At 42.9% G+C, this 22,365-nt stretch overlaps 1 protein-coding gene and 1 long non-coding RNA gene across 2 annotated transcripts in view; one reads left to right on the top strand and one right to left on the bottom strand.

Moving 5' to 3' along the window:
- si:ch211-186j3.6 (neural-cadherin) overlaps positions 1–21,228 on the bottom strand; it is a 268,142-nt gene extending 246,914 nt beyond the window's left edge. The window contains exon 1 of the mRNA XM_037096548.1: positions 20,163–21,228. Within this exon, the coding sequence (XP_036952443.1) occupies positions 20,163–21,228 (1,066 nt within the window). The remainder of the gene's footprint in view (positions 1–20,162) is intronic.
- LOC119018691 lies at positions 2,299–4,337 on the top strand. The gene is made up of 2 exons (XR_005074834.1): positions 2,299–2,523; positions 4,193–4,337. It is a non-coding gene; the product is annotated as an uncharacterized LOC119018691 (long non-coding RNA).
- Positions 21,229–22,365: the final 1,137 nt, after the last annotated feature.

Here is a 22,365-nt window from a genome sequence, read left to right as displayed (position 1 = left end):
TTTATACTACACTACCACTTTCCTTGTGTTAGCAGGTGCAGCTGTAACTCTAAAGTGGTGTCACTGTAATGTAATGCTGAGATCATAGGTCACAACAGGGGTTCAAAAACTCCAGGTGACCAAGAAAACCCTGATCCTCTACCACGGAGATGAGCTGGTTATCCAGAGCAATTAATTCAGTTACCTTCTCTGTAACATTTTTGGCCATGCTGCTGTCTCAAGGATATTTCCTTCCGAAAGTACCTGTGAATGTTTTCTGCTTGAGTGAACTTGTTTAAGTTTGAGCGCTTTTGTTTGTTATATGCCGTATCAAATGTGTACTATTCTGCTACCCCTCCGTGCAGCAGTCGTATTGCAGATGTCACATGTCGCCGGTGCGCTGCGTTTGCTTTCTAAATGAACCAGTGTCCACACTGCAGAAATTTTGTCCACAGGTTTGCCAGAGTAATGTTTCACACACCTCTGTGTTCTGCAACAAATTGTGCTCTGACGTAAAAAAAAAAAAAAAATGATGGGTCAATTCAATCAATTCAAGATTGCCCATATCGTTAGGATCGGGACATCCCTAGCTGGTAAGCCTTTAGATCATTATATGTGAATTAAATGATTTACATGCTCATTGTCACTACAAACAGTAACCTATACCCTCCTTCTGGGCCTTTATTCTATTTCCTTCCCTCACTCTTTGCGCCTGCATGCATTCTTGCTGTCATCACTTTAATACTGTGAGACAGCTACAGCTCTGACCTTTGTATCTTTTCTGTTGTTTGCTTACATAGTTACTATTTCAGCAGTGAAAGCTCCGAGAAAACCACACTGGATGAGAATGTCAGCTAAATTTATAAAAATGTAAATGGAGAGTGCTCCTGCAGATGCGGCCATCACAGAGGTCTAATTTAACTGATTTGCAGCTGCACTCTAGCCTCCGTGCTGGAGCTGTTTCAAGCTGACGGATGATCTGACAAACAACATCGTACGTGTTGCCAACTCCACAGCGACCGCTACTGTAGGAGATAGATAAGAGATCAGGCACTTGTAGGGCAATCTTGTGTGTGTGTGTGCGTGTGTGCGTGGGTGTGGGTGTGTGTGTGTGTGAGCGATAGAGGCAGAACGAGTGGCTTCCAATCTTTGATTCTCAACTTGTCTGTCTTTAATCAGATGAACTGACTTCCTCTGGTTCAGACAGGAAATCAATCGCAGTGAAGCACACCAATCACCGCTTCTGTCTGGGTGATCCATACAAATTTCTCAAATGTGCGTGTGTGTGTATACATATCCCCTTTTTTATAAATGTGATGTTTCACATTTCATGTTTGTTTGAGCTTTTGTACATAATGTGTATTCACACTACATTATATTAGCATATTTATCATTTAAACCATTTGTTCTCTTCGGTGTGTGACTGCCCCAGTGCTCTTCCAAATGTATTTGTGTTTATATGTGTGTGTGTGTGTGTGTGTGTCTCTGGATGTGTGTGTTTGAGAAATGGTGTGTGGAAGGGGGTTCCACATATTCAGACACTGCCTATTGATCTGTTTGACAGTCTCCTCATGTCTTTAACATGCCGCAGGATTGCACAATCACTCACATTGATAGCGTGAGCCGGAGAGAGCGAGAGCGAGAGAGAGAGAGAGAAATGAGTCTCGCCACAAAAAAAAAAGTGACGTGAAAGAATAAGTGAAGAAAAGGTAAATAATGCAGGCATATATCAACGAGTGTGTAGAAATGTAATGGGGTGGGAATAACGGGGAGGGGAAAGGATCAGGAAGAGAAAAATGGGAATATGATAAAAAAAAAAACAGCTGGTGTGGGCAGCGGGAGAGATAGATAGTAGTAACAGACACAAAAGGGAGTGTGAAACAACAGGGGGAGAAAAGATGAGAGGGAAAATATGAGAAGAATAAGAAGAACAAAGAAGAAAAAGGCGGAAAAGAGATTTGGTGGATGAATCAGGTTGGGTGTGTGTGTGTGCTGTTTGACAGTGCTGGGGCACGGCATGTATATGGGCATGACACGTTTTATCATAACAGGAAAGGGAAGCACCAAACTCGTGTTCTACATGAAGGGGAAAAAGAAGAAACGAGTGCCCATTTGTCTACGGAACGGACAGAAAAAAAAAGAGAGAAGTAACTAGGAGGAAGAGGAGCAAAAAGGAGCTGTCCTGTGTGCTCAGCATATTAGAGGTGCTGCTGCTGCGGGGCAACGCTCAGACGGTGGAGGTCTACCGGCACACACTCAGACGCACTTGTTTGGTCCACAACACGCGAGTGCTGACCCTCCCACACACACACTCGCAATTACACACAGGCACATGGAGACATTAATTGATCCCGCTGCAGCAAAAGCCGGAAGAAAGGCTAGACACTGTGGAAGTTACCCCGTGGCCTCTACCCACACACAAATGAATAGGCTACTCATATATTACAGCACCGCACACTTCAATTAGGCAGCAGCTACGGCGGTTCAAGGACTGAGGCATGGCAGAGGATCTTCACAGAGGAGCAGGAGGCGTCGACGGAAGAGGTTATCGACATACACTATATTACCAAAAGTATTCGCTCACCTGCCTTTACTCATTCTATGAACTGAAGTGCCATCCCATTCCTAACTCATAGAATTCAATATGATGTCGGTCCACCTTTTGCAGCTATTACAGCTTCAACTCTTCTGGGAAGACTGTCCACAAGGTTGAGGAGAGTGTTTATAGGAATTTTTGACCATTCTTCCAAAAGCGCATTGGTGAGGTCACACACTGATGTTGGTCGAGAAGGCCTGGCTCTCAGTCTCCGCTCTAATTCATCCCAAAGGTGTTCTATCGGGTTCAGGTCAGGACTCTGTGCAGGCCAGTCAGGTTCATCCACACCAGACTCTGTCATCCACGTCTTTATGGACCTTGCTTTGTGCACTGGTGCACAGTCATGTTGGAAGAGGAAGGGGCCCGCTCCAAACTGTTCCCACAAGGTTGGGAGCATGGAATTGTCCAAAATGTTTTGGTATCCTGAAGCATTCAATGTTCCTTTCACTGGAACTAAGGGGCCAAGCCCAGCTCCTGAAAAACAACCCCATACCATAATTCCTCCTCCACCAAATTTCACAGTTGGCACAATGCAATCTGAAATGTACCGTTCTCCTGGCAACCTCCAAACCCAGACTCGTCCATCAGATTGCCAGATGGAAAAGCGTGATTCATCACTCCAGAGAACGCGTCTCCACTGCTCTAGAGGCCAGTGACGGCGTGCTTTACACCATTGCATCCGACGCCTTGCATTGCACTTGGTGATGTGTGGCTTGGCTGCAGCTGCTCGGCCATGGAAACCCATTCCATGAAGCTCTCTGCGTACTGTACTTGGGCTAATCTGAAGGTCACATGAAGTTTGTAGCTCTCTAGCAATTGACTGTGCAGAAAGTCGGCAACCTCTTTGCACTATGCGCTTCAGCATCCGCTGACCCCTCTCCGTCACTTTACGTGGCCTACCACTTCGTGGCTGAGTTGCTGTTGTTCCCAAACGCTTCCATTTTGTTATAATAGAGCTGACAGTTGACTGTGGAATATTTAGGAGCGAGGAAATTTCACGACTGGATTTGTTGCACAAGTGGCATCCTATGACAGTTCCACGCTGGAATTCACTGAGCTCCTGAGAGCGGCCCATTCTTTCACAAATGTCTTGTTTCACAGTCTGCATGCCTGAGTGCTTGAATTTATACACCTGGGGCCAGGCCAAGTGATTAGAACACCTGATTCTGATCATTTGAATGGGTGAGCGAATACTTTTGGTAATATAGTGTATTAACATCCAGTGTCTTTTGATGGTGTGGTTTTCTTTGCATAAATACTTCTGAGTGAGAGTTTCAGGCTCATGGATACACTACCATACTCTTTATTCAAGCAGCGCGGTTTGTCACACGGTCTTTGTGGCGGTGTGTGTTTTCTATATTTCGCCTTTGCCCCCCCCCTCTTTTCTCCCTCACCTGCTCCTTCTCTGTGTGTGTCTGTGGCTGTGGCAGCTGAGTAGCACACCTGAGAGGGATCGCCTCATCATCGACTGCCTGTTTCTACCTGGCCTCCCCACCAGTTCGGCCCCGGACTATTGCATCCAATACGGCGACTTGATGGTGCTGCTGCTTAGTGGTTTTTTTTTTGTGTGTTTTTTGCTTTTGTGCCCATGCCATTTCTCTTTATTGCATTCCACAGAGGTCTCCAGTGCCATTCCACTCTGCTTTGCTTGTGTTCTCCTGAGTCCCTCCACGCTGGGTCTCTTCGACCCTCCTTCCCTGCCTGCTTACCTACCTGGCATCCACCTTCCAGCACCAGTTTGTACAATAAATCTTCACTTCACTACCTCCTGTCTCCGTTGTCTGCATTTGGGTCCAAAAATACAATCTCAGCCATGACAGTCTTTACCCTATTCTTGTTAAAAAAAAATAAATAAGTAAATAAAAAATAATAATACAGGTGATGTAGCTACCAAAGTCTCTTGGGACATTTTCACACCCAGTTGCTTTAGATTAGTTATTTTGAGCCTTCCAGCCATTTTCTTCTCAGCTGAATATGTTTTGGAGAAATAAGAGTCCCGCATACAGACCGAGGCTTCATTGTGAGTGGGGTTGGACTCAGAGCTTAAGCAACCTTGGAATAATTAATTGATTGGTGTAGCGGTGAACATTCTGTCATAGTCATCCTGAGTGCACTTAACCTTTTTTTTTTTTTTTGTCCAAGCACCCTATATATGTGAGATGACTCATGCCGGGATCAGATTACACAAATTTAGGCTGATTTTCACATGATTTGGTCGTGGCCGACAAATTTACAGCGTCGGGTCCGATTTACGAACGTCGAGGATGATGCATATATGATATGTAGTGTAACATAACTGAAGAACAATGATGTTGCATCTGGGACGCTCTACAACACCCTGATGAAAAAGTCTAGCATGTCAGACTTTTTTTGTACCTTCCTGCCTATTTTGACATCTCCTGCGACATCTACTTGACATTGACCAATGCTCTGTGTGCTTCAGTAAACATGGAAGAGAAGGAATGCTGCTGTCAGGTGGAATAGTGAAATAGAGTAATGGTAATCCTGCCTTTATGACGTACCCTCAAGGGACTACCTAACGGAATCAAAAAAGAAAAATGTTGGCAAGAATTATCTTGGGCACTTGAGCACTTCCCTGGTTAGTAACTTTTTTGTTAGCTATGCTAACTTCAGTAGCTAATTTTGACAACTGACCTATGAACTCGCTGAGGGTCATTAACGGTGATTGGTTGGGGTCGTACTTGTAGTGATGCAAGTCTCCTGACCAGGATGCAACAAGTATTTATGCCGCTGATTTGCTTAATCTGAGATGGTGACCATCACGAAAGCCATACATATTGTGTGGTCCGCTCCACACAGTCAGGTGACTTACTGCAAGAAACTGAAACCAAACATACTGCAGGAAACATCTGATCACTGAAAGCAATCTTTTTGTCATCTAGCCAACCCTGACTGGAGAGTGTGCTTTTCTGGCAAGGTTTTAATCAACCAATTGAAGGCCTATCAGCCCTCGAACAATATTTTTTTTTCAATCAACGACAGCTGGGGCCAAGTGGTACGAGAAGCCTGAAGTATTCAACTGAACAAAATTGCATTTGCTGTTGGATGGCATTGTAATAGATTATTCTTGTTTGAACTGCAAAGCATATCTGAGTTGTGAGGTGTAGAATATAAGATAAAACAGTCATAAGAAATAGCATACATTTGAATAAAATTGCACAAGAGTGAAATTGTTACCAAGAATGTGATCGTATTCAGAAGCATTGTCAACACTTACATTTCTTATTAAAAAATAAGAATACGTAGATGTAAAAATAATCAGCACATATTAACACCTACAGTAACCTGTAACAGATCTGGCTTATTGTCCAGGTGGACAGTGAAACATGTAGTGCAAGTTTACAGCTCCTTACTCAGATGGACCTGTGTTCTACTAACTGGAAGTAGAATCAAAGCAACTAGGAAGAAAAAAATAATCTACTCTGCCTAGGAGACCTGCCATCATCTATCCTGACCTGTGCAAGGGTGTTACATGTATTAATTAATGACCGTATACATTTGTTCATACTTGGTCAAAACAATGAAGCCAATACTATCTGTTATTCTTATTCCCACATGATTTCTAGTCATGCTCTCACTGCCAGTGCTGGCAAATGCTGCTTGTTCATTGAGAATTGTACTACTAAAACTGTGAAAAATGAAAAAAAAATAAAAAACTAAAACAATCACAATAATAGCAACCAAATGCCTTGATAACAACATGTGAAAATAATTAATGGGGACATTTTCAGTTTAATTTCCTTTTGATTGTTGTGGTCTGAGTCAGTATTTCCAACACCAAGACTTTATCTAACAAACACAATTGTGAGTCTGATACAGATCAATGCCAATATCGTGCTGTGGCCACATCACATTTCAGAGCTGCAGCATTCCAGTCGATCTGACAGACTTCCTCTTCTACACAAAAATATTACTCAACATTCAACAAAATTTGACTTCCATACAGTTCTGCCCCCATTCACCTCTGAATTTCATTCCACGCTTTAGGTAGAGGCATTCATGAAACCATAAACCATGACAGGCTGTGATATATTGAAATTAATCTTCCAGTTTCTCAAATCACTCAAGTATTATATAGGCACTCAGTCTGTAAACAAAGGAATAAAGCCTGCCTGGATTGGTTCATACCCAACACCCATTTCACAATACCTTTTATTACCTATACTCAGCTGCACCAACCTGATATTTTCTGCACTCGACTCTGCACGTATTATGGTGTTCTACATCCTCAACTTAACATAATTATAGAAATGACCACCTGCCCCCTACCGAGGATCTTAAACCTTAGAAAGGGGGAAATCTCAAGTGGGGAAAAAAAATTAAAAAAGGAAAAAAAAAAAAAAAAAAAAAACCTGAGAAGCCACAAAAATACAGCACCCATACATCCATCGTGCTGATTTACATTTATAAAATGTACATGAAATAAAATGGCATCTAAGCAACATCATCAGCCAGTGTGAATCAAGTATTGCAGTTTGTACTCAATTGAAATATGTTGATTAGCTAACGATACAGCTGCTTAAATATATAAACGCTGGACCATAACTTAACGGCATGAGCGTGGCATAAAAGGAGCAGAGGTGAAACTGTAAAGCAGTCGACTTTCCATTAAAATGGTAAGATTGCTGCTAAAAATCAAATTTATAGCAGAGAAATTAGAATTGATCTTGGCACAAATTGTTGCTGCCAACTACAATGAATTATTCATGATGGTTTTTGGAGGATGTAAATGCAAATGGACTAACACAGTTACACTGGGAAACGGGATCACAGGTATTTCTCTCAAGCTTTGTCTGTCCTCCCATGGAAATGAATTAGCAATTAGCTTTAATATCAAGAATTTGCATAATTGTCTGTCACTATATAGACAGATAGATTAATCTGTGCTACTTCTGGGCCATTTCTTGATGCAGCATGTGTGAAGGCTCTGCTTCTGTCCAGCTCAGTGTTTGTGATGGCTGCTGGGATGCCTGCTACACTGATGGTGGCTGCTTCCTATTCTGTAATCCTGCAGTTATCTGTCTTCCAGGTCTGTTATAGAGCACTGGTGTTATGTGTTCATCAGTTTCAGCTTTGACTTTGGCTTTGGCTTTCTGGCTTGGCTCTTGGTTTGAAACAGTATTGCAGATGGTTCCTTGGAGAATGGAGCAATAGAGAGCCACAGTAATGAGCCCTAAAACTTGGAAATAAGTAAGCATTTCTGCACTTGCGGTTCACTTGTCTGGTAGACAATGGGTTTATGGTTAAACGCCTCATTTAGCTACTTGCTGACAAGTAGCTAAATGAGACTACAGAGGTTATTGCGGACATTTAAGGTGCAGTATGGAAGAACATGCCACCTGTCGTTGTCATACTCAAAAACAAATAAACAGTTTGATACTCTCAGAGTAACTGCTGGTTGCCGTTGCTTCTTTTAGTTAGTTACCTCATGCGGCAAGTGTTCCAAACTAGGTGCTTGGAGCTGTCCACCACTATCATGGGCGCTCTAAGCTGGACATGCCAAGGGCTCGCTGGTTAGCAAGCTAACTTCAGTAGCAATGTCGGCAACATAATACATAGTCACATAATTCACAACGTGAAAAACGGCTATTTCTTCACATTCTGGTGATACTTTTGTACTTTTCAACATTTTCAATTACAACTCTTCCATATGCTTTATTTGTGCTGATCAGATGATGTGGTAAAATGTAAGTAGACATAAGAACGTACCAGCAGAAATGTACAGCTTATGCATATATTGAAAAAAAAGGTTCAATATTTGGTAGACATATTGCAAAATTGATGAGCTCATTGTGGTTGAACATTCAGTATTTACAGCATGTTGAGGCCCTGTGGTGGCCTTCTCAAGCTGGTGATTTCTGTTACATCTCTTTAACTTGATTTGAAAGGCTAAATCCACCACATGTCCCTTTTCATTTTTATAAGCAAACCTGCTATCTGTGAACAGGCCATTTATCCCTTTGGCCTCTGCCTCTCTGTTACATCACCGCAGTGTGGCTGCTGGTGCTGAAAGCTTTGGTACAGCAGCCTTAAGGGCTTCAGCTATGGACTTCACATTTTATTTGTTCACTGGTGCAGTGCCATCCTTGATCATTTACTAAACCAGTTAAGCCATTTCACTAACCTGTTAATTAAACTCCTGTGTTCATGTTGGTTTCAAAGAGCTACAACTTCACTTCCTGATCCTCAAACAACGTGGCTGCAATGAAAAAAATGCTTTCCCAGATGTACACTAGGCTCAGTCTGGTTCGTGATGCATCGGTGCAATGACTGCTCACTTATGCATAATGTAACTGATGGGACTGCCTTCTTAAATTAGCCTGTAAAACAAGCGTATCTTTAAATGGAATTGTGTGTCAAGTGTGTAAAAGGAATCCAATTAGACAAAGAATGCAATCAATCATAGATGCATAGTAGAAGATAGTAGAAGTAGTTTTCTCATTCTGAGAGAGGTTACAATGAGAGGTTACTTTTTTTTTTTTTTTTTATACATATTTCTGCTTGCCCTTAGCAATATAAGTAAGTCTTTAGTCAGAGAGCCCCCTTATCCACATCCTCAATGATGGAGCATCTGTTCTCTTTAACATTAGGGGGTGCCACAATCGTCATTGTAAATCAGTATGCTATGCGATTGTAGCATACGCGTCCACAGTCAACACAGCAGATATAGCAGGACATCTCCACAGGCATTATAAAGAAGTAGACCTTATTGAAAAGACTGCACCGTTAACACAGGCAACTCTTCCTTCCCCATCTAGAGCTGAACTTCTACAAAATTCAACACTAAAGCAGTAATTAGCTCTATAGGGGTATTTGAAGCATCAGACATGTGACCGGTGGAGGAAAACCCTGGATTTAAGCATTCAGTTAGAGTAGTGGAACCACACTACAAAATGCTAAGCAGGTTGCATCTTACCAAGAAGTTGTTGCCCTCCATCTATGATAATGTAAAGGAAAGTTATTGGAGGTCTGAGCAGTGCACATTTAGTGGCTTAAACGACAGATTGCTGGACCTCCAGAGCACCATAGAGCTACGTGACCATCACAACACACTACATTAAGTGTGCACTCTTAAAATCTATCGTGAAGAGTGAACACAGCAGTACCCTCTATACCAGGGGTTCTAAAATACAAATCTTAAAGGGCCACAAAGATTTTTTTTCTCAATGACTCAAAGGTGTTGAAATCGGTCAGGCCACTTGCAATAATACCATAACATTTAAAACAAAATGTCCTTTTCTTTCAAAACAACAACAAAATTACAAACTAAAATAAAATGTAATTTCATTTTGACATAAATTAAAATATAGAGTTGGATATTTTCTCTTTTGTTTGCCATCAAACATTGTGTCCGTCACTTCAGTCATGCATTCTTTTATTATGTCTGCATCTGAAAACGGCTTCTTGTGCTTACCCAAAATCCATACCACTCTAAGTGACCACTTTGTTGCTTTTTGTTGTTGTGTCATAGATGTGACAAGAATCCTGCTTGCAACCTGATATGACGATTTCAGTGTCCACTTTTCTTTTCTGTAGCTCAGCGGTTAGAGCAGGTCGACCAGTGATCGGAACGTCACTGGCTCAAATCCCAGCTCCGGGCAGGGCTGAGCTGCATGTCAAAGTGTCTTCGAGCGAGATACTGAACCCCACATTGCTCACTAGTGAGGGCCCTGCGATGAGCTGGCGACTTATCGAGGGAGTACCCTGCCCTCGCCCTGAGACAAAGTTGGGACTAACCCATGTAGACCAGCTTTTGAAATAAGAATTAAAAAACTGAAAGAGTTACGGTATATAAGCAACAATCATATAAATAAATGATAAATGATGAAAATGGCATAGACATCTGTGCTGAAAGAAAAAAACAAAAAACAAAAAAAGATATTCAAACCACACAGAGTCTGGCAATTAAAGGGACTTCGATACTAAACATCCTTCCAGAAGTTTTGGGTCTTTCAACAGTCCTATAGACAGTAAAGCATAATACTTTTGTCATGATCCACAGCCCTTTCCATCAAGCGCCATCAGTAGGTCAAAATGTGACTTTTTCCAATACCAAAAATGTATGACATTCCCATCAGCACCAGCTGTGCTTAGTGGTAACTGGCAAATGCACGCTGACATTGGCATATATGTCAAAGCACTGCTGTGCCCAGGGGTTTTATTTGGATTTATTATATAGAGGGATCATTCCCCATGCCAATCTACTATGACTTTTGAATCTATGTGTGGAAAAATACTGCAAAAATACTTGGAAACCTGTTGTGCAAGAACATGGCAACTGATAACATTTGCTGTAGGGGTTATTTAACTAAGCATGTAATAGCTCTGTATTCCAACAGCTATCACTGTTATAGAGTGTTTAGTCCGTAACTCTTGGCTCTCCCCCTTCTGCTCATGCAGTTAAAGAGAACTTTATCCGCTCAGAACAGAACTCCATAGGGAGGTAGTCTTTCCTGCTTGTGAACGCACAGAGAGCAGGATCCTCCTGTTTACCAGCAATGGCGGAGCAATTCCAATTCCAATTCCAGTGCTCTTGCTTATACCACCAAATAGGCCAAGTGAATAAAAACACTTAAAGAAAAAGAAAGAGCCAAAGAGAGCTGCTTTTCTGTATGAATTGAGCATATAGTTATTCAAAACAATACAGTGAAAGAACAAGAGCATAAAGGTGGATGTTGACCTATGTATTTCAATGAGAACATAAAGGGGAAAAAAAATGTTCCCAATTTAAACAACCACCATGGACATCGAGAATAGCACGCCAGACAGCCTCTACCCACTTTAACCCGTGACTGTGCTTCAGTGGAGCCTCACAGAGCTGCTCATGTGGCTGTAATACTCAGACTTCAGCTCAAATCTTAGACTTAGCAAGTTTTAAATTGACATTATAGCGTGGCAAGAAAATCATGAGGTGTTTCAGCATTGTCCTAAACCCATCATTTTAAATTTAAGGGCTACCCACAGCTGAAATATTTCAGGTTTGAAAAGGTTAGTAACAGCTCTGTATTTAAACAGCTCAGATGAACAGTGTGTGCACGTCAAATTAAAGAAGGGACATGTGTTGACAATCATCAACAATCATCCGTAAATTCTGAAGTGCAGAGGCATCAAAGAGGCATCAAAGAGGCATAGGCCAAATGGAAATGAGAGTGTAATATTCTGATAGATATATTTCTCCTACAATCTCCGGTCAGTAGGTGAATGTTTTAGCTTTTCAAACCTTTAAAGGTTTCTTTCGTCACCGAGCAGAAAAAGGTCCGTCAAATTAAAAGCAGTGATTTAAAAAGGTGACATTTGAAAGGTGATGAATTGAAATGGCTAGGTGGCTAGTGGTGTAACAAGTCACACCTATGTGACATGAAAGAATGAAAAGCTTTTCAATTTTTCAGTCAAACACTGAATGATGACAGGTCAGGGCTGAATCAGAGTACAAGCTTGCATCCAAACCATTTTCAGACTCAGAGAACGTTGGCAGCTTCTCCTGCCCTCTGCACTGTATTCGGATTTGGATTTGGATGCAAATCTGGCAAAATGGCCTGTGTCACAAAACAGGAAGACGGCACTGTTCTTCCTGAACAAACGACGCTAAAAATCTTTAAAAGTTTCTGGCAATAACAGATGGTGGATGGTGTGAAAGGCCTATTTAATAAAAAAAATATTTTAATCATGTTCATTTTCTGCACTGCTAAAAAAACCTTGAATAAAAAAACCGTCACAGTATATTGCATTGCTTATTGTATTATTGTACACCTATACCTTGAGCTACTTCTATTAGGATTTAGAGGTAGCAGAAAGCGAGATGTCCGTGAGAGCTGACCAACCGCAGCAAACTTGGATTTTCAGAGGGGGCCATAAAGAGACAGGCACTAAAACTGAGCATTTAGACGATGGGTAAATAGAGGTGCTACAGCAATGGGCAGCATGAGAAAAAGAATGTGTTTCTTTTTTAAAAATTAATGTATTTATTAATGAGTGTAAGCATGTTCTTGAAAGAGAATATTGTGGGACCTTTGAAGTTCTACCAGATCAGATCCTTTTATTACTCGCACGCAATATCAGTTTTCATTTAAAGTGCTATCTGTTGCGCATGCACACTCAACCTGGTACTTGAAATTCATTCAGCATGTACACTTAAAATGAAGCTCCTTACTTTCACACATTTCCATTTCAACTAACATTTAAATCACTTCCAGTATTCCTGTTTTAACCACAACTTCCACTGCTTCAGCCTCAGCTACAGTTCACTGTACACTTAATTTCCTTAAAGGTTCATTGAACTTCAGCTTTTACTGTCATACAAAAACATTTCAAAAGCTCAAAGGGCTTACCATGTTAAAGGCATGAAACGTGTCTCGTATAGTTTTTTTTCACCTGCAACTTTCCTCAGAAAATCTAGCCTGCTTCATGCCTGAATCTAAAATGTTGCATTTTTATTTGATGACTTTAACTACCCCTTCAGCTTAACCAGCTCTGCACAACTAAGCTGTTGTTTATCTCGTTTGATGGTAGCAAAAGTCTGACTAACAGCATTTTCCATTCCTCTCTGTGCTCACAGGAGATCATACAGTAAGTCTCAATCAGCCATTCAACCGGAGGACTGTGCCAGTAAAACGCAGCGATTCCACACATTGGACAGTATCTGAAGCTGAGAACTGGGATTTATACAAGCTGCGGTTGGCAAAGCATCGGTGAAAGACTTGGAGTCACCAACGTGAATGTGAGCTAAGAAACGCAAATTGTCTGTGTGTTTCTCTGCAGGCTCTGCACCGAACCATCAGAGGCGCAGAAAATGAAGCAAATGAAAAGAGCAATTGAAAAAGGCCTCTGGAAGCTAAATAATTGCAGTGATGGCAGCGTGCAGACTGTTAAATTTGGATGTTTCTTAATGAACCATTTACATACGTGACACAAAACAATGAAAGAAAAATGAAAAAAAACAAAAAACAAAAAAAAAACAATAATCAATGGGCACTGATGAGGGTAAAGGGGGGGGGGAGAAAGCAGGTGTTTAGGGAGTCACTGACGCCTTTAGCCAGGGTGAAACTGCTTGATGAAACCAAGGTCTCTCTGGATGAGCTGGACTAACCATGCGTGTGTGCTCATTATGTGTGCATACACATGCATTCGTGGAAGACCAAGTAAGTGCTATTTTTGCTCTCGGAAGGAACAAATGGATACAGACTCTGTTTAATCTCGATAAACGAAAGACGGATAACGTATGCAGCCGACAGGCTTTACTCGCTGCCGTCTGTCTGGATATTGAATGGTAATTTGGGTAACCCAGAACTCGCAATACTGTTGGATTTTGTGGCTGAATGTACAGTGTGTGGGTGTATCTAAGCCGGTGTTTGAGATGTCAAATAAGTGCATGCATAAGCTTTCCATGTGCATGTTCCCTTACCAGGGAGCCTAAAAACCCAGATCAGATGGTTTAGTTGCAAGTGACATGGATATGTGTGGGATCAGCCCACAGTTGTCTTGATTAAAGCCAGCTGTTTCTCTTCATTAACCAAAATCCCATACAAAGTAGAGATCACGCATGCATACACAGTCCGCATGCACACACATACACCAGCAACGGGAGTTCTCGGAAAAAAAAAAACACTTCTGAGTTACTCAAGAGACACTCACAAGAGTTCCTCGAAACGGGAGGCTGATTTTCTAGTATTCATTTATCATTTTCTATTTGGAGAGAAACTATGATATACATCGTACCTTGTCATCTTGACGTATACAGTTATTGCATTGTGCACATTCAGCTGAATCGGAGACATCACTGAGGTAATATAAAATTTAAGAGTCGTAGTTATTCTTTTAATCTTTCATTTTTGTCTGGATGGTTGTTAGAACAGGTAGTAAACATCATGCTTCACCTGAATACCATAGAGACATTTTAAAGGTTGCTAAATAACTCTAATATGCTATGAATTAAATTATGGATTAATTAAATCCCCTGATGCCAGGAAGTCCACAGGAGCTGTTTATGTCACAAAGATAACAGCTCTGATACAAAGACACGATGGATCCTCTTTCACTATATCAAAATATAAACACGTCTTTAGACTTTACTTTGAGAATAACTGGAAATAATTGGAGATGACAAAAGGAGAAAAAAAAAACAAAACAGAACTGAACCTGTCTCTAAACTGATGCTGCAGTCTGGCAGCTCAAACTGGATTTCAAAATACACTTCACATCACTTGTAAAGGATGTGAAAATGATTTGGAACACATCTCTGTCTGAAGCTGAGAAGCGTCAAATGGCTGCGTATAAATACTCCAGCAATTTTGAAACAGCTCTCACAAACAGCATTTTGATACTTTCACGAAAAAAAAAAAGAAAAAAAAAAAGCCTATTCCAAATGTGAAGAGTTTGCTAAGACAACTGATCCCACTGAGAAACCCAAATGCTCCTGTGCAGCCGTCAGCTTATAACTTTGCTTCATCATTCAATGTGACTGACTCTCAGTGGCTCAAGCGGTAATGCAACACATTAACAACAAAAGTAATTGGGTAGAGCCTGACCGATTCTTGATTTGTAGGGCTGATATTCATAGCAGGAAGTAGGGTTAGGAATCACATATAATTTCCGGATACAACATGAATCACAATAAACTGCCCACGATAACGATAGTATCATAATTCAGACATGGCAAGTCAATCATCTAACATACATCAGGATATCTGTTTACCTGAAAAAGAAAGAAAAATAATTAAAAGAAAAAAAAAAAAACAAAACAGGTAAAGTGCAGGAATTATGTATTTACATTCTGCACCGTAAAGTCTGTGTCACAGAATTTGAACTAAGATGAGACTTCGTATAAAAATGCACGCAATCTTAACTTATGGGCCTCTTTATCACACACACACATTCCAATGTAAATTAGCCATAAGCCATAAAAAAAAAAAAAAAAAATGGCTTAAGTACCAGAAGGCAGGCAAATCTGTGTAGATAAGGTTCACATCCATTCACACCGCAAGGAGACATGAAGTGTTGTTATTTGCATTTTAAGAGGAAGCGATACAATGTATTGTCACATCAACATTTCGTCCCACTAGGGAGTATAAAATTCCATCATAGATATATCGGCCAGTGACCTTTCAAATGTGGTTCAAACACGGTTTACACTTCATTGTGTAAAATGACAACAGTTCACCGAAACACCAAACTTCACTGGGAATTAAATAGTTTTAAATTACCCACACATTTTCGCATTACTTTCTGCAAAAAAATGTAAAAATTGTATTGACAGGTGTGTTGATACCAATAAGAGTATAACTACGGCAGGCCAATATAGGCTGATAATAGCAGCTAAGTGATATATCGGTTGGGCTCTAAATATGAGAAGTCAGTGATCTAACGATTTCTTTTCATGAAAAACACATTCCTGTCTTTGATTAAACAATAGAGACCAAAATTCCCAAAGGTCAACATTTTGTCTGAATACAAGCAGATATACCAGAGCACCGTCTGTGAGTACAGGAACTAACCCTGCTCCACTCAAACCTGTGGTCTGCACCTCACTCGAACTAGTTAGCCAACCTTACCTTACTAGTCAAACATGCAGCAGGGTTTTCAGGCACTGGCGGTCTAAATCCAAGCTACAAGTCAAATGAATTAATTTGAAACTCTTTTGTGTCACATAATGTGGGTCTACTGTCATAAAGGAAGCAATATTTACTGCTAGGACATGTTTAGAAAAGTCTATTTGCCACAGAAAAAGTGCATTAGAATCAGCCAAAAGAATCCAGTAATCTCTAGTCTATTTGTGCAGAGTGCCAAGCTAGAAATAACATTTAATTATAGAAAATAGTTATACCTCAACAGAGACATGGAAAGAGAATCAGATATAACGTGAAAAAAGAGGTGAAAGAAAAAATTCGAGTGGCTTTTTTTTTTTTTTCTGGAGTGACTGCAGTCAAAGAACAGTGTCACATTGGCGGTTATATGGAAGAAAATGGATGGAGCCCTCGCTCGCTGCTCTTTTTGGGTGCTGGCACATTATTAAACGACTTGTGAAAATGAAGCATGTGGGATATCAGAGGCGAGGTGTCACGGGTTTATGTAAGGAAAACAAAAGAAAGCAGGGAGCCATATTATCTTGTTTGAAATGACGCGCATTTAAACGAAACCCTGCCAAAAACAACGGAGAAGGAAAAACCTGTGAGACATTTACCCGTGCACATGGGCAACTCTGTTTAAGGCACTCACTGTAAGACACTTTAATTAAATCCCTGGAGATTTCCTGTGATCTTAACCACAACCACTTCGTGCCTAACCCCTTTCCTAATTCTCACAACATCCCAGTCAAGAGGATGAAATGTTGGCAGTTAGAGTTTCTGCAAACCACTGATTAGTTCAGTTATATTGAAATATCGTCATTATATGTCGTATCAGATTCACATTACATGACTTCATCATTTGGAGGTGGAGGGGATGGTGGTGGAGTTACAGGCAAGATGCATCTCAAGTTGTTTTAGTCAACAAAACTGGACGATTTTAAGACTTCAAGACATCTTCAACTGTGTTTGTAATGCCTAAAACAGGTATTTTAAGACAAATCTTGGTCTTTTTCTAATCCTGACCAAGTGTTTTTTTTTTTTTGTTGGTTTTTTTTTGTTTTTTTTGTGCCTTACCCGTACCAGATCATAAGCACATAAAATTAAAAGTTTAACTGAATGAAATGCAAGGTTCAACAAATCCGTGGGCTGCAGAAATAAACACTGCAAACATTTCTTCTGGCAACTGGTTCACTATAAAATGTAATAGTTTAACTATGTGGCCCTAAATGGGAGGTGGGTCCCATACACACACACACACACACACAACACTCTAACACTGTTTCAACATCGGCACTTTCGGAGTGTGATCCTGATGCAAAATGCTTCCAACACATATACACACATCCGTCCCTCGAAGATTCATGTCAGATGGTCTTCTCTCTCTCTCTCTCTCTCTCTCTCTCTCTCTCTCTCTCTCTCTCGCTGTGTTAAACTGTGCCTCCACTCCAAATAAATCCCTGGAGTGAGAGTGAAAATAAGAGCGGGAAAGTAAGAGAGCAAGGGAGAGAGAGAGAGAGAGAGAGAGAGAGAGAGAGAGAGAGAGTGAGACAGACAGAGAGAATGAGATGGGATTACAGGGATAATGTGAGCAGATGGAGGGAGGTCGAGGCTCCATCAGGACTCTCCACTCCAAATGGATTAAAAGACTTCAACCGAGCCACCGACAACTGAAAGGATGCTGCGTTCCTCACACTTGAGACACAGAGCTGATCTGCCCCCCCCCCCACCATCACCCGCTGCTAAGCCCGGAAATGAAAACTTGTCGACACGGTAAAATCTCACGTGAATGTCTTTCAACCAACTGTCCCCCTTTTTCAGCCCAGTCCTATCAAAAGACATAAAAGGGTTAGGCTTTTGGGCTTTTCTTTAAAGCCTCCCATTTAGGGAATAATTTACGCTGATCCGCAACTTGAAACGTTGTATTAACGTGCGTCTGGCTGGAGCAAAACACATCACAAGTCAGACACAGATACGCCTGCATTACAGTGAAGATTCTGTCACCCGAAACCAGCACTGGTCAGAAAAGGATCTGGCCACATACAGTGCCAGTGTATTTAATCTGCATACACACAAAGCCATTTTACACTTAATATACTCATCCTTATTGTATCGGATTGGATTTGGCTGGATTACACTGTATTTCTGCTCTTCCTATGCATTTAACATGAAGACTTAAGACTTCCTAGAAATGATCACCGCACTCCAGCCCCTGCCTCTCATACATGGCATCTGCATCTTTTAAAATGGACGATAACAACCTTGTTTTGCTCCCTGCGTCCTCCCCCACCAATACCCTGACAATTCATTTTCAGCAAGAACATTATGATTTGAGCTGTCGCCCGCGACTTGATTCTCGTTCATTTACGTGACAAATGTGAGAACGCTGTCAGCAGATGAGATTCAACTAGTTTAACTTCTGACAGATTGCAGGGAAGACGTCTAGAGCGCTTTTCAGCTGGAGGTAGAATCAAAACATTTCGAAACAATGCCGACGATATGCAAACGCAACCCCGGGTTAATGTGGATGCCAAAAGTCCCGGCTGAGCGCCTCATTGGAATCAAACAGTGACTGGATGTACTGATCCTCTATAAGGGAAACCCCTAGAGGATGCTGTAATACTGCAACAGCAAGGGAAAGTGTCATTTCAACACCGAAAGTATATAGTTTTCCCATCAGCGTTAATGTGCTCAAGAAGGAAATGATTGTGACAAACAGCCAACAGTGCATACAGTGACTGGGAGTGTTAATTAGCATTGTGTGCCAAGAGCAGACTCAGCGTTATTTCTGCATCAGGATAGTTCACATTACACAGACCGATAGGTCACATTGATCAGGTCACTCCCCCAGTCACATGCTGTTAACTGGCCTTAATGGAACAAGTTGTGGATCTGCATTCTGTCTGCACACAATCAAGACAAACCAGCAGATAGATAGACAGACAGACAGATAGATAGATAGATAGATAGATAGATAGATAGATAGATAGATAGATAGATAGATAGATAGATAGATAGATAGATAGATTGTATATTGTAGTCTCCAGGGCTCAGTGTTTCATCCCTCCACATTTGCATTCATCGGTGTGAATGTGTGTGTTAACTCCCTCCCCGTCTCTCTGCTCCATCTCTGCTCTTCTGCATCCGCAGGTGATAATTAACCTGTTGGTGCTGCTGCTGGCGGCAACAGAAGACACTTTCATGCCGCCTTAATTCATCTGAGCACATGAATCATCATCAACACCGCTGAACGTCGCTCGGTTTGACCTCCATTGTAAACACCGGGCACTGCGGCACACACTATTACAGCCAAACCACCCCGGGCGAGCCTGATCCTCTCTGATCACAGAGTCTAAGCAGGATCGCACCTGGTTAGTGCACGAATGCTGGGAATACTGATGCTGTAAACCGGGGTGACAAGGTAGCTCGGTGGTTGGCACTCGGGGTGACAACTTACCAAAGCAACGGGATCCCAGGTGAGAGATTCAGCAGAGCTGACTGGGGCCTGTATGTGTGGAGCTTTCACTCATTCATGCAGGTCCTCCCCCCCCACTTCCACTACCTTCCACCCAGACTGAGGATACTGAGCTGTCCAATGACCCTGCTTCTCAGTAGTGACGTTTCTCAGCACAGTATAACACTGATATAATCTTAGTTGTCATATTTATTACCATGGCAGGTAGACACTGTATTTTCTCAACTGGATTCCAAACTAAGCTTCAGGGACCAGAGGTGCCCTCTAAAATCAGCACCATTAAACCAAACAAGAAAATGGTCTCATGGTGTCAGTATTAATACTCTAATCATAATGTACAAGGTTTAAAGAAAAAAAATATCATAAGTGATGGAAAGTCACTCTCGCTCTCCGTGTGTGTTCACGCGAAAACACTCTCCCTCTCACTTTCACACAGTCTTATCACTCTCTCTCTCTCTCTTTCTCTCTCTCTCTCTCTCTCTCACACACACACACACACACACACACACACACACACGTGTGCGTCGCTCACCTCTCTTATCCTGAACTCTGACGCTGATCTCCACCAGGGGCTCCGTCTCTCGGTCCAGCCTCCGTAATATGACTATATCCCCGCTGTCCCTGCTCACGCTGACCGGTGAGCTCTCCACGTCAGGCTCCACCAGCTCAAACGCAGCCGACTGAAACCTCACCGGGTTCAGGTTCATCACCACGGAACCGATCCCCGCGTCCTCGGACACGTTGATGAAAACGGGGCCGTCTGACTCCGTGACCGACCTGGACCTTCGCTCGGGCACTTTGGTTTGCGATTTAGGCTTCCGTCTCTCCTGCTGGGGGCTCTGCGAGGAGGGCGACGCGGGCCACTGCCGCGGGCTGATCTCCACCGCCACGCTCTGGCTCGTGCGAGGTGGCCACCCGCGGTCCCGGGCGAACACTTCAAACTTGATCGGTTCATCCAGACCGAGGATGGAATCGACCAGGAGGATGTCTCCAGTTTTGGGCACCGCGTAGAAACTCCCGTTTTTGGGCAGCACGAAGTAGATGAGCTCCGCGTTCTTGCCGCTGTCGTCGTCCCGCGCGGTGACCGTGTAGACAGACGTGCGGAGCGCAGTGGCATCATCCAGGCTCAGTCTCACGTCCCTACTGGGGAAGGTGGGCTGGTGGTCGTTGGTGTCCAGGACGTCCACCTTGATGGACGCCACCTCCGCGACCACCAGAGACTCGTGCGCCTCATCCCGGGAGAGTCCCGCGCATTGCCCGCAACACAAGCCAAGACCCAGTGCGTATTCAGCCTGCTCCTCCCGGTCCAGAATCCCGGAGGTCTTCAACAAAACATGACCCCGTTTGTTGTGCGCAAACACACGGAAATTCTCACTCCCGTCCCCCGTTAGTTTGAAGTGTGCCGCCGCTGCGCCCGGCTCCCCGGTGCCGCACAACCTCTGCGAGTTGAGCCGCTTCAACGGGACGCTCAGTCCGTTGACCCGGGAGCCCGGGGACGAGTTCTCAAACACATGCCCGTGAAAGAACGGCACCTGCTCCGCGGTCCTGTTCCCGAGGGCGCACGAAACCAAGACGGCTAAAAGCGCGATCCAAATCATGACTGGATATCTCACTTACTCCGCTGCACTAAAAGCGCTCGTGCCAAGCCGAAATCCATGGGTGCACTTGGGGATATGTCTCCTCTTTCCCGTTACGATCCAAAACTTCCATTAAACGAGGACGCAGATGTTTGTCGCCGCCGCACTTCATCTCGAAGCAGGATAACTTTGTGGTCTTTCTTTTTTCTTTTTTTTTTTCCTTTTTAAAATGTGTGCGTCCTCCTCCTCTCCCGCTCTCCTCCGTTAGCTGTCTCACCAGCAGCGCTGTCTCTCTGTGCGCGTCCCAGGAAAAAAAAAAAATGCTTCTTACAGCTCGAGTGCGCGCTCAACTCCGTTCCCTTCCTCGCTCTCTCTCTCTCTTTTTTTTTTTCTTTTTCTGCGTGCGTTGTTTCCGACCGATCTCACACGGGGATAATCCCTCTCGCGTCTGAGTTGCCGCAAAGTGTGCGCAAGGCATACACCGGCGTGCTTTTACGAGGGATCAGACGCCTCATTACAAGGATCAGTTTTGTTTGCCACCACAATGTGCCGACGAGACGTGGCACATCACGAGGGCACCGAACCAACAACAGCTTTACGCACGCATTGCCAAAGCGCCCGGCGCAGTGCCTCTGTAGCGGCGATGCCGCGGTAAGATTCTCTCACTGGAACTTCTCCGCAAAGGAGCCTCGAGTCGAATCAACTCGTGCGCGTGCACACACACCCACACTGTCACAGTACGTGTGTGTGTGTGTGCGTGCGCGCGTGCCTGTTCTTGTGTGTCAGGGCGGTCCTCTGGGAAACAACCCGACCTCCCTTCTCTCCTGTGATCAATGTCCAGTCTCGCACGTCCAGATCCATCACTCCTCTTTCCAATAACACGTCAGGCCATTGGATTAAAATAATGTAAAAATCGATCATTTTAAAACGCCTCCGGGGGGGGGGAAGCAGAAAAATAAGGGCTCGCAAGACCAGAGAGGGTTTTCACAGAGCTGTCTTTGTGTCACAGGGAAGTGCGCTGTTTGAACACGTTCATCATCCGCTCGGTTTTTTTTTTTTGGGGGGGGGCGTTTTGCTCTGGGGGGTTCTGTGAGAGTTGCAGGCAGGTCCTCGGCAAAATGAAGAACAGACTCAAATTTAATGAAACAGATACTCACT

Source organism: Acanthopagrus latus, chromosome 4 (genome assembly GCF_904848185.1).
Source record: "Acanthopagrus latus isolate v.2019 chromosome 4, fAcaLat1.1, whole genome shotgun sequence".
Lineage (NCBI taxonomy): Eukaryota > Metazoa > Chordata > Actinopteri > Spariformes > Sparidae > Acanthopagrus > Acanthopagrus latus.
This window is presented reverse-complemented; position numbering and strand designations above follow the sequence as displayed.